Source organism: Rhamphochromis longiceps, linkage group LG13 (genome assembly GCF_057381845.1).
Source record: "Rhamphochromis longiceps isolate RC_006_pf linkage group LG13, R_longiceps_female_GT1.1, whole genome shotgun sequence".
NCBI lineage: Eukaryota > Metazoa > Chordata > Actinopteri > Cichliformes > Cichlidae > Rhamphochromis > Rhamphochromis longiceps.
The window spans coordinates 7,266,542-7,279,947 of NC_140569.1; the positions used below are offsets into that span (position 1 = coordinate 7,266,542).

At 38.0% G+C, this 13,406-nt stretch overlaps 1 protein-coding gene across 2 annotated transcripts in view; it reads left to right on the top strand.

Annotated features, from left to right (window-relative positions):
- cdh11 (cadherin 11, type 2, OB-cadherin (osteoblast)) overlaps positions 1-13,406 on the top strand; it is a 95,949-nt gene that overhangs the window by 59,398 nt on the left and 23,145 nt on the right. For both annotated transcript variants that reach the window (XM_085427286.1, XM_085427287.1), the window contains 5 exons: positions 1,470-1,884; positions 3,791-3,930; positions 4,600-4,894; positions 8,615-8,734; positions 10,270-10,437. In XM_085427286.1, coding sequence (XP_085283412.1) covers positions 1,734-1,884; positions 3,791-3,930; positions 4,600-4,894; positions 8,615-8,734; positions 10,270-10,437 — 874 coding nt within the window. In that variant the 5' untranslated portion in view covers positions 1,470-1,733. The remainder of the gene's footprint in view (positions 1-1,469; positions 1,885-3,790; positions 3,931-4,599; positions 4,895-8,614; positions 8,735-10,269; positions 10,438-13,406) is intronic.

Genomic DNA, 13,406 nt, shown 5'->3' on the forward strand with positions numbered 1-13,406 from the left:
CTCGAGGATAATTAGCCAGATGATGAGCCGGTATGGGATTAACTGTCAACACTTCCTGGTTGGCTGGTCATGTGGTCAGCATGAGCCAATGAGCCCTGGGGGAATTTTCTCATCTACTGATCTATTGAATATTAAACACCCACACACAAACACATTCACATGTGCATATACAAATTTTGCTCAATTGGTCCATGCCAAGAAAAATAAGAAGCACAGTACGGAATTTACAGTTAGAATTAAAAGATTACTAGCACCTCTAGTTCAGTCACTCTAACTGGTACTGGTACTGCACTGGTACAGTAGTAGGCCTACGTGCATCGCTGCACGGACGATGTGCAATTAAAACACAAATCACCTCTCAAGTGTGCCAGGTGACTTACTCATGTTGGTGCAAATGGTGCATCAATATATAACCACTGGCTGGGGAAAAAGCGGTTTTAGTGTGGTTCAGTTTAGTGATATTATTTTCTTAAGTGAAGAATAATTAGACACACTTGTTTGCACATTTGCACTTGAGTAAACTTTGTTGTCTTTTGTTTGACCTTTTTTTTTCTCTCAATGTTTTACCTTCAAAGACTGCCATCTCTCTTCTGTCATGAACAGAACATCATAAACCAAACTGAAGACAACAGATAAAAAGCTTCTGTATTTATCGTCTGTGCTAATTGGTTGCTTAAAATGACATTTGCCTTTTGCATTCTAGTGGCTCCAGCTTTTCTTGTAATGGCATAGTAGCACAAGTAAAAGTAGAGTGGTTCGGTTCTTTTTTTAACAAACACTTTCACTTATCTTTGCAGATAAAATCTACCTGTCTGTTGTAGGGCTATATATAATGAATGGAGTTGAGTTGAATCCATCACATATTAGTTCAACTTTTGGTTTGCTGGTGTAATAAAGTGATAGACAAACTATGTTTTCATATATTATGGTTAAATCAGATATTAAGAAATGCAGCAGAGCAAAACCTATGATGCTTCACTGCAGATCCAGTCCTCTCTAGTCTCTCTCTAGGTGAAGATTGAATACATTTTTTCATTGCTCTTATTAAATCTACTTTGCAACATTCTCATATCCACAGATTTCTTTTTAAAACTACAGTCATTGCTTTCTGCTGACATTCATCGAGTCTTTTCTTGTAATGACCAAGCAGTTTACTTTACAGCTCACCACTACAGATGGACAAATCAAAAAATGTATCACTCCTACTGGCATTGTTGAGTCATCACCTGTGTGCTTTTTAATAGATTTGATCTATTAAATGGCATGATGCTGTCAGTGTATCCAAAAGAGCTGTAAATAGTGATCAGGTTTTACCTGAGCATTTAGTCTGAGTGAAATGTATCCGTTTGGGAATCATGAATTTTAATAAACCATCAAACCATATTTGCCTGCAAATATTTTGTTTGTTTGTTTGTTTTGACTATTTTTGTGTCACTGACCAAACCTGCTTTCCTTTCGCTCTCTTTCAGGCTGTTTGGCAAAAAGAATAAGACAACACAAACTGTGAGAGGAGAAAAAGAAGGCAGAAAAGCTAAACGAAGAAAGGCAGTGACGTGGCAAGCTGGTGATGAGTATCTACAACAGGCCCCATTTCAGCTAATGAACTAGGAAGCTCATCAACAACATTTTGGTTAAAAAAAGCAAGATACCACCTCAGTGGGAGCAGAGCTCCACTGAGAGGAATCAGAAAGTAGGGGGCGGAGCAAAGTGCACAGTTTCAAAGGTTTGTCAAGATGGCAATGCTGATGATGAAGCGGCAGGGCCTCGGGCTACTGAGGATCTTCCTGGTGTTGCTGGGAGTTTCTGCACTTTGTAGCGTTGCATTAGGAACTCGGAAAGGAAATGCTTCCTTGGATCAAAGGGGACACAGACACAGACATCCAGGTATGACAAAGCAATACTTCAACGTAATCTTGCAGCATAAATTCATAACTGTGAACATCCGAAAAACAACATTTTGCTCATCTTTTCAGAGGTTGTGTTAGTTTCATATTTTAAAATGATCAATTAGATCTGTCAGATTTTTACCTTTTGTGAATTTCTTCATGCAGCATTGCAAAGTCTTGGCAGTCTTGGTACAGCAACTGATACAGAAATAATTCCTTTTTATAAATGTAACTGTTATAATCACATGAGGGATTTGAGAACTCACTACATTTAAAGTTTGCACTGAGCATCTTCCTAAATATTTTGTATAACCGGGTCATCCACCGAGATGATCCTCAGATTCATAGATATGTGATCTATCAAGTTATGCCTTGTAGTTAATGTATTATTAAATATCATATTAAACCCATTTCATCAACCTAATATATAACACATTACCCCCAAAACATTTTGTGTTCTAGCTCAGAATACAAACCAATTAGGTACTCTGTCAAGTAAGTATATACCTTATTTCAGCCTTATTCCAAATTAACAGTTTCACAGTCTGTAGCTTTAAATGCAAATTTAGTACTGCTGTCCCTTCCACAACAAGGCAGGACCGCATGTCAGCTGATGTAGACATGAAAGAGTGTCTGAGAAGAAAAAAAAAAGAAAAAAAAAGACGTTCTGACGCTTCTAACATTCAATCTGAGTAACTTATTTTACATGTAAGTTCCTCCTAAATCACAGCACACAGTAGTTGTCTTAAACTGATGTGCCTGGTGAATCTGTCAATTGACAAGGTTGTTATAAAATCAGCATTCTAACAGTGCAGAACAGCAGCTTGGAAATAGCTTAGGTATAATGGGGTGCATTTCAGTCACTATTTCATACTTGCTCTGTTATCTGTCAACAGAATCTGAAAAATATGCAAATAGGATCAGGTTTATTTGAATTCAGCTGTATTAAATATGAGTAAAGGTAAGCAGAGAAAGTTAGAAGAGAATAAAAATGTAAGGCCTATAAAGTCAGCTGAGTTTCATTATCTAAAAACTTGCAATTCTGACTCAACTTTACAATAATCAGAAGGCCCTGGCCTTGAGCACAACCATAAAGCTAACGGTCTGATTATCCACACTAACCAAAACATCCTTAAGAGTATTATGCTATTGTTTTGGTTATATATCACCATCTCAGGTGCTGGAAGTGTGTGCAGATGTATGCTGAGCATTGCAGACAACAGCTGAAGACTCCAAGGAAACTCACAAGAGCCTGAAAAAAATTAAAAGTTCTTTTGGACACATTCTTTATTTTTCCCCTCTCTAGACACACTGCCAACATGCAATTATGTTCAAAAACAATCTTTTTTTCTTCATTATTTTCCCTTTAATATTTAAATATTAATGGTAATTCTTCCACATGTTCAAACATTGCTACTGCTCACTGCAACCACAGACTGCTCCTTCTAGCCACTGTGGAGTTTCACTACAACAAAAAGAGGTTAAGTGACTTGCAAAGATTCCACATAAAAATCGACCCATTAAAGCATGTGTTCTTCATACAGTCCACCCACATTTTTCAGCTGGGATTTGAACCAATGATCCACACTTCTAAAACAGGCCACTCTGCTTACTCCCTCTCACACACTTTTAAGCTTACTAAAAAATACTGGAAAATCAACAAAAAAAAAACAAAAAAAAAATATCCAAAATATAACATAACAGCTGTTGTGGTGATAATTCATTCAACATAACATACAGAAGGTGGCCGTCTATTTAACGTTTAACCATGAAATTACAATTCATAATAAACATGTTGTGGACTATAATTAAATTAACTAAAAGGTTTTGGTTATAACTGGATAAATATAGGTGTGGTTTATATATATATAAATATATGTATATTGGTGTTTTTGTATTTGTAGGTCACTTGTCACTACACAGACACAAACAAAAGGTTGGAAAGGAAGGCCAAGTACTCCACAGGTCCAAACGAGGATGGGTCTGGAATCAGTTCTTTGTCATTGAGGAGTACACTGGACCTGACCCAGTGCTGGTGGGCAGGGTGAGTATAACAGTGCAATTTAAAAAGAGAATCCTTCTTCAAACAAAATTAGCCTCTGAATAACTGTTTAATTAAAAGCCACGTTGCCCTCCAGTGGCAGTCATGGTGTGCAAGCTGACAGCAGGATTTAAATGTGGTTTTAGCATTTATCAAAGAGAGAGTGGGATAAAGACAGAAAAATGAAAGAGGTCATGTTCTCATTCAAGGGTGAAGATGATTGGTGGTACTCCTCCAGAACAACACCATCGCTCAAACTGAGCAGCGGCTCTCATAACAAACAACAAATTATGTTTACAGAGCACCATATTTCAAAGTCTAGGAGCTATAAAGGAAGAACAAGAGTTTAATTGAATGTTGAACATTCTTCATTTTTATAATAATATTTTAAGTCAGTAATTTATTAGTGTGTGCCCATCTAACATGCAGCATTTCCAGCCTGTCTATCCCAGTCACTCGCTCACTTTAGTTTGTAGACTTGGGAAATTGCAACCTCATCTGGCATCTGCCAGGCAGCCAAGCTAGTCTGTGTCTTCCAAATTTGCCTTTTGACCAGACTTTCTGCCTTTATGTGGAACTGCTAGTCTCTCTCTCTTTCTCTTCAAGTTTCACATATATTGAAATATGTGCATGTAATTCAAGCTAAATTCAGTTTTGTCTCCATTTTTTCAGCTCCACTCAGATGTTGACTCAGGCGATGGAAATATCAAGTACATCCTGTCCGGTGAAGGTGCAGGAACAATCTTTGTCATTGATGACAAGACAGGCAACATCCACGCCACAAAAACTCTGGACCGTGAGGAGCAGGCCCAATACACGTTAACAGCCCAGGCTGTGGCAAGAGACACTAATAAGCCTCTGGAGCCGCCATCAGAGTTCATAGTGAAAGTTCAGGACATCAACGATAACCCTCCTGAGTTTCCACATGGGCCGTACTATGCCAGGGTGCCTGAGATGTCCAATGTTGGTAAGTAGCAAAAGAAACATTAAGAGAAATGTGGGGGAAGCAAGGTTTTGTATTGAGACAAAGTCAAAGAAAACAAGGAAGGGATACATTAAAGAATGCTTAAAAGTCTAAGAAATCTACAGCTGGTAAGAAGAAAGTTATATTAGACACAGAAAAGCTTCAGAAAAGTTTGGTACAGCTGGTAAACATACAATTTGGGGGACTTTAAATCGTATTCACGCAATATTGGGAAAATATTTGTACCGTCATCAAGGAGTGAGGGATGGTGACAAAGAAAGATAATGGATAAACATAAAGAAACACAATTAGTCCCAATTGGCTACCTTTTACTTTACCGGTTCTTTAGCAGGTTTGGAGGTCTTTTTTCTCCATATCATTGTAAATCTATGAAGCCTGGCTATCTATACAAAGTCCCCAGACTGGAGACTTTCTCTAAAAATATGACTTTTTCAATATTTTATTGGTTTATCTGTAAGCCTTTTAAAAGGCATTGTCCCTATTTCAAGTCACGTCTTCTTCCTTGTGCTAATATAGCACATTTAAACAAAATCAGAGATGACCCAAACTACTGTTCATAGTCTTCACTATAAAAAACAAAAACAAACAAACCCCACAAAAACAACCACAAATGAATTTTGACATAAATTAAATACAAAGTGATAAATAAATATAATATAGAATTTCACTGTCATTGTTTTCATTTATTAATGTTGAATGAATTGAATGAATGAATGTTGAATTTTATCTTATTCTTTCCCAGTTAAATTTACCCTTCATTCTAATTTGTGTTGTACAGTTATTTCATTTTTAACCTTAATTTATATTTTATTCCTTCCTAGTTAAATTTACCCTTTTTAATTTTTCATATTTATTTCCTATCTTATTCATAGCCGTTTCCTTTTTTGTTTTCTTCAGGTCACGAGCAGTTGTCCAAGCATTTCACTACATATCGTACTGTGTATGACTGTGTACGTGACAAATAAAATTTGAATTTGATTTGATTTGATTTGAATGAGAACTGGGCTCCAGAAATATGTTCTTGTCTGAGAATAGCTAATTAATTAATTAATTAATTAATAACAACCTTAATGCATAAATATTAAACAAATGTAATCCTGGTTTTGACATTGATTACCAGAGCAATGGTTTCAAATCCTATGTCAAAAATGTCAACCTTGCCTTTTAACAGGTATTTTCTCAGAAGAGGCAAAAGTCCTCTTACTAAACTAAAGTTTAGTTTTAATTTAGCAGTAGTTTTGGTAGTTGAACTGAAAATTTGTCTGCATATTATTTTTCTGCTAAACAACACCATTTCTATATTAATCACTGAATGTGAATGCAGGAAATGTGACAGAGAAGTGCATATCAGGTCACCTCCTGAAAAATCCTCTTTTTTTCTTAAAAGTTGGGCTAAACTACAAGCAGAATTGTGGAATTATTTAGTACCATATTGGCACAGGCAAGAGTTTCTACCACCCCCTTAAGAGTCTCCCTATTTAGAACTTCTGATCTTCAGCCTCTAGATACTGACCTGAAATGAACCACACTGGCAGCGGTAAAGCCTGAAACAGTGGAAGCATAAGAAATCCCTTCCCTGAATGGACTGGACTTCCAAAGAAAGAAAAGAAAGAAAAGAGTTCTGTTTAGGCTATTTTTCACCCATCCGCTACATAATCTGAAACCTGAATGCAGAAGTCTGGCAAAGAGAGATCACCAGTTGCCATGAGCCACAACCACAGAAGTGGAACAGAAATAAAAGCTGTAATTTGACTAACTAGGTCTATGTAGCCTCATCGATATCAGACTTAGAATGGATAGAAAAGCCAATTTCTTTCAAATTATCATTCTTGGTAATTTATCACGGTGTACTTATAACCACATTCAAAGCCATGCTGAATAAAATTTCATTGCAGTTTTCTGTTATGCAGAACCTGGTTAATTTTGCATGGAGCACAATGGTGGTGCTCACATGGCTGCAGCTGGAAAGGTAAATATTAAAATAGAAGATGTAGTGGAAAAAAGGCTGTAAAGAAGCCAAATGAACAATTCAATAACACGTGATTGATGTGAAGCACCCATTATTCCAGCCAAATTCATGCTGTTGCAAGAACTTAGTAACAGCCATTTTGAGCTTTTAGTCCCTGAAAGAAACAGTTTCTACATTTACTGGGGTTGCTTGGTTATGGGGAAAAACAAATGAAACAAAAAACATTTCACCTATGTAACCTTTTGCAACTTTCACTTTTTCTCGATTGACCTTGCTAACCAAAAGCTTTTACTTCTGTCCTCTGGGCTCAAGATGAACTGTGTGAGTTTGAGCTTTAGTTGGTTTTGAGGGGTTTTTTTTCCCTTTCAAGACTAGAAATAATACAAAGCTCTTAAACATATTTGAGTCCTTGTGTGGGCCCTCGTGGTTACTTCATGCAAAATAAAGGAGGTTGTAATCAGATTCATCATGGATATTGAAGCTCATGAAAGAAATTACTGATTTATCACAGGAGCAGATTACGGTTGGAGTTTGATGCCTAGGCTCTGAGTTTATCAGTACCCACAAATAGAACATAGAAATTGGAGAGGGATGATTGAACATCCCCCCCGGGGCCTACAGGTGGATGCTGGGGTGGTGGAGGGGTTGAAACAGCAGGGGGTAATGAAGGAAAGTATTGGCACTGAAATGCCAGAGGGAAAGATGAAACGAGTTTGAATACAGCACCAAATTGGGAAGTTGTGCTTGGTTTGTGACAAGTGTGGTGTATTGGGTGTACGTGCAGTGCAGCTCCAGTTGCTTGACTAATCTCACAGGCTACACTCCATCGAAGAAGGACAAAAAGAGAAAAATATGTAAAAATGAAATAAAACTAAAACCAACAAAAGTAAAAGTTAGACTCAGCTCTGATTTAATAGTGTAAAAAAAAAGTTTAAAATAATATAACTTTATAGTCACAAGGTAAGAAAATTTGGACTTGGGTGGCGAAAAAAAACCAACATGTTATTTGCCTGTTTTTATTTATATTTATTTTATCAGAGCTGGTAATGATACAGGTCTGAAGCACTTTTATTACTACGTTTCTTTAGCAAGTAGCAACAGGTCTAGCGAAAAGAAACACCTTTCTGAGTCACATCGGAAAAGCAAAACTTAAATAACGCAAAGTTAATAGAATGTATTTCACACTTCTGCAAATTTAATTTACTTGGTCTATTTGCTCAGCATATCTGTGTCAGCTGAGTTAACAGGGATTTACTGGATGCAGATGCTTTGGGTGAAAACATATCTGTGAAATGTCCATTTTTTTTGTGGGGGACTAAGATAAACTGTCATGTTTCGGGCTCAACAACCATGCATTTTTCAGATTATCCAAAGAGTTTTGAAAGGTTTGCATAAATCCATGGGGTTGTTGAACTCTGTCAGAGCACGGAGGAAATGCTGTTTTATTTAAAACATGAAAATCACCAAAATTGGAGACTGGATGTTTCCACCAGACAATGATGAAATGTAGAGAAATAATAGTGGAGACCAGCCCCACAGGAGCCCCTTCAGCCGCAGTGTCTGAGAGACAGGAGAGTGTTTTTCATTCCCTTTCCCATCCGGCTGGTGCAGGCAGGTGAATCGGCGCACATTTTTGTGACAAGCTTGTTTGTCAAACCATTCCTGAACCAAATCACTAAGGTAGAGCTATCTCCTCCTGACTTTTTTGTCATGTCTGTGTTTCTGTCCTGTAGGTACGTCAGTGTTGCAGGTGACAGCTACAGATGCTGATGACCCCACCTACGGCAACAGTGCCAGACTGGTGTACAGCATACTGCAAGGACAACCCTATTTTTCTGTGGAGCCTCAGACAGGTAAGGCTGCAAACAAAAACCCTGAACTAGGCTTATAATTGTCTGCAACACAACAAAACACAATAGCTCAAAGGCCTTGATGTTACAGTGATGTAGTATGCACACAGGTCTAAGATCAACTACAAAAACAGCTTGTCATGGACGATACGACAATGCGTTTTCATTTTATTTTTCTGCACGGTGTTTTTGTATCACCTGGAGTTAGGATGTGTGTGTGTGTGTGTGTGTGTGTGTGGGGGGGGGGGGGGGGGGGGGGGGGGACACAACTGCCAAATCAATAGGAATTAAGACCGCTACAAACAGTGAACAAATTTTAACAGTCGCAAAATTTTAAATTGAATATAATTAATTAGGAAAATAATCAATGCAATTGACTTTAAACTCTAATATTGTAGTGCCATCTGCCAGGCGTCTCATCAAAACTGATTGCTGCAAAAACCAAACTCAAAACTTTTTTTTTTTTTATTCTTTCACATTTCCATCTACTGCTCTTAATGTAAAAAAGCCAAGAACTCTGTGCTAGAGGGATCGTGTAACAAGACATCCTTTCCAATGAAATTGGTGAGGAAAAGAAGGCAAGCTGTAGAAAGAGGTCCCCAGCGGACATTCAGCTTTGGTCCCTGCAGAGCTGAGGCCTAATATTTGGGTTTGCATTAAAAGAGGAAATTGGATGTAAGGAAAGAGGTTAGGGCAAACACTGAGCTATGCTAGGTCAGAGAGAGTGAAGAAGAACTGAAAGTGAGAGGTTAGGGTAGAGAAGGAGAGAGAAATTGGTTTACAGAGAGATAGTTCATGGAAAGTGAGTGGTTAGGGCACAGAGAGGCAGAGAGATTTGGGCAGAGTAAATCTGGCTAATCAAACCAGTGTTGGGTATTTGACTGGCTCAAATCCATAGCTCACATTTCTAATTGGTTTGGAGATTATCAGCTTTCCATGCTGTCACAGACATACGCACACACTTTTGGCATAATATGACAACAGAAAGCCTCTCTGACACTGCAGCTAGACATGTGCAGAAAGAAAGAGAGAGATGGAAAGAGAGTAGTGGGTGATGAATTAAACAGACAAAAATCACTGGGGCTTGAAATAGATAAAAATAAGACTTCACAAATGTTCTACTAGAGTTCTTATTTATTTAAATGATGAGTGATGATGCGTTCTCTTACAAAATGAAGAATCTTGGAATAAATTCGTTGTAAATTGGTAGTTTTTACTTAGCAATGATAGTGTTTTCAAAGTGGGATTTGTTTAACATTTTCATTTATTAATTTCAACAGGTATACAATTCCTTATTGTAATTCTTAATAATTTGTAATGACATGACGTAAAATGCACATGTTGTACATGGTGTGACAAAACACGAGTACAGTAGCATATACAACACAAGAGTAGATATGCAGACATCTGCTGTTTTTTTCATCATTCAAAAATCCATAAAACCTCACCCACAAGCTTCCAGTGGTTGTGTTTTCCAGAATGGCTAAAAGAAAGCCTTATTTTAGCATTAATGTCATGTTACCACTCTGTCTGCTCAGGTATAATTCGTACTGCCTTGCCAAACATGGACCGTGAGGCCCGCCAGGAGTACGATGTCGTCATCCAGGCCAAAGACATGGGTGGTCACATGGGAGGGCTGTCAGGGACCACAGAAGTTAAAATCACCCTCACAGATGTCAACGATAACCCTCCAAAATTTCCACAGAGTGAGTAAACGCCTACGTTTTCTAGTTATCCATCGATAATATATACTGTATTGTGTAGCTGTACGTCATTTTCCTTGGGTTAGGCATTTCCATTAGAGGTGTGAAAGTGTCAGACCTTTTACCAAATGACAGCAGAGCTATTACACTATCTGAACTTCCAGTCTGCATCTTCCTAGCCTTTTCTGCACTATGCAATAATCACCAAAGGTCAGTGCAAGGGCATTCAATACACATCAAGTGCATGGTGTCATTAGTTTGCAACTTACAAAGTAGTGAGGTAACTTTAGGCAAAAAAAAAAAGAATTATTTAAAAAGAGTCTTTATTGGGATCCTGGAGTATCCCCCAACATGTATGACTGTCTTTGGATACTAGCTAGAAGTTCCCTAGGGCATTGGTTGAATTAGATATTAGCAGCGCAATGAAAAAAGCAGATCTCTGGATTTGTGAAGAACAGTAGATTTGATGCGAGTAAGGAGACAGAGGCACAAAATTTGAATATTTTTTCAATTCTTTTTTTTTTTAACATTTTTTATGAGAAGTTTATATTTTTATCTGAATCTATTTCTCTGTATGAAAGATGATACAGAACTGCCAATGATTCTATTAACTGATAAAAATTATTTTATTTTATTTGCTCGGTGACAAAATACCGATTTGTCCTCGGTGACAAAATACACAACCAGTACAATGATAGTGAGTTCTCTAGTTCCATTTAATACTGTACAAATTCAAAAAATGCCCATCTGCTGTAAATCCATTCTATATGATTTGGAAGTTTTGGAAATGGACTTCTAAAACTCATCAACCTTACCTCGTTTGGATAATGATGATCTCCCATTCAAGTTTTGCGAAAGTCTGTACCATTTCCACCACGGTTGCCATGTCCTGTCAGGTTACCTTTTGCTTGTGCCTCTGAGTATCCTGCTGGATCCTCCAATGTGATTTAAATCTCCAGAAGTGGATGCAACATAAATATGGAGAGGAGGGGCAAGCGGTGAGCAAATATTGTGTGGTAAGTCCAAAGAACTCCTGCATTTTCAATGTGCTCTGTGCTGGCACATAATGGCACACTGACATGCACGACAGTTCAGACCATTTCCTCTGAATGTTTCCCCCAAATGCCTCAGGACAATACAGTAAAACTCTGTGTTGACAGTCTCACCCCGAGGAACCAATTATTGGTGCACAACTCTGTGAATGCTGAAAAAATGATAAGCATTCTCTGGGTCTTGTTCCACACCCAACGTGCTTCCTTCAGGCTTGGGAACTCAAGACTTTTTCACGGAATCCCTTCGGAGAGCCAGCTCTCATCAGCAGCAATGATCTTCCATAAAAATTCAGATCAGTTTGGAAACAAAAGATAATGTTTGTCATCTGTGTAAGTTTGGGGTCTACAGTGCAACAGCAGAGTGCACAGTGTTGTCCAAACGGGACCTAGAGAGTGCAATTTATATTTAAAAATGGCAGCCATGCTGGAAGTTTTCTTTGATGCCTGAGAAGAAGTTGAAAGAGAGATTGGCCAAATTTATGTCAGGTAAGGTTTTTTGAACTTTCTGATCACATCTCATGCACAGCCAAATAGCAAATATTCATAGAACGATTTAACCTCTCTGGTTCTCCTCAAAGAGAAACATCCTAAACCTCAGCAAGGATTCACACCAATGCATTTTTCTTTGCAACCACTTCCCAGCAGACCTTCATGTCCACCTTTCCATATTATATCCAACTTTGCCATTTTGTGCTATGGCTCTTTTTTCCTTCATCGTTCTGTCCTTCCCTCCTATAGCGCTGAGCAGAAGGGCTCCTGGCAGAGATTCTGCAGAAAGCCTCAGGAATGTATGGAGAGAAGAAATGGGGAGAAAACAAGAGATGATGGATCAGGATTTAGCCTGTGGAGAAGCTGAATAGGCAAGAAAAGGGAGAGACATGAACAGAAGCAGTGAGGGAGATAATGTAAAAGACAGGGAGATGCAGAGAGAGAGAAAGTCAAAACCACCACTCCAGTTCCTGTATATTATAACAAGCTGACAGCTGTGTTGCAATGCAAAGCTGAAATGTGATGCTGTAGACCACAACAAAAGGACATTTGAGGGAGTTTAGATGGAGAGTTTTATGAGCAATGAAAAACTGCTCAAAAGGCAAGACTTCATCTCCAGCACGAGAAGCATATATAGAAGTTTCCATACTGGCATATGCATGTTTCTTTAATAATGCCACATGTTCTTACATAGTGACAGATGGTGTAAAAATGAAGGGAGAGCCTAAAACCGTAAATGGCTGATTTGCTGACGCAAATTTTGTAGAAAACTCTAAACAAAAGACTAGTAACTGACCTAAAAAAAAAAAAAAAAGTAACCCACTTCATAATCTCCTTTAAGCCAGCATATGTGCATTACCAACCATGGAACGCTTTGCAATCCACTTTTCTTCATGAGCCAGGTGAAAAATATTCGGGAGACAGGATCAAGTCACACACATAGGCCACATTATATCTAAATAACCACATTATACTTGCCTGTGCATCACTGGCAGTTTTACATCTGCAATGCAAGACAATGTACCAAATAACAATATGTTGTGGAACTCGGTACCCTTGTCAAAAAATAAATAAATAAAAAGTAAAAGCAGGACAACCACCTGCAAGAAAATTCTCCCAGATGGTGTGAATGAGGACAGTGATTACTTATTTAGTAGTTGGGCAGAGTGAGAGAGAGGAGAGGAAGAAAAAAATGGAAAATGAGATAAGAGTCACGAAACAAAAACGGAGTCTGAGAGACAGCAAAAATAAAACAGATACAAAGATGGAATAAAAATAAAAAAGATAAAAACACACCGAAAAATAATGCATATATATGGCACAGCTAGACTCCCTCTTGTTGTCTAGCAGCTTTTCAGCTTCCATTCAAGCTGCTGTATTTTTTTCTTTTCGCTCTAAGGCTTGATATCTCTTTCTCTCAGAGACTTTCTG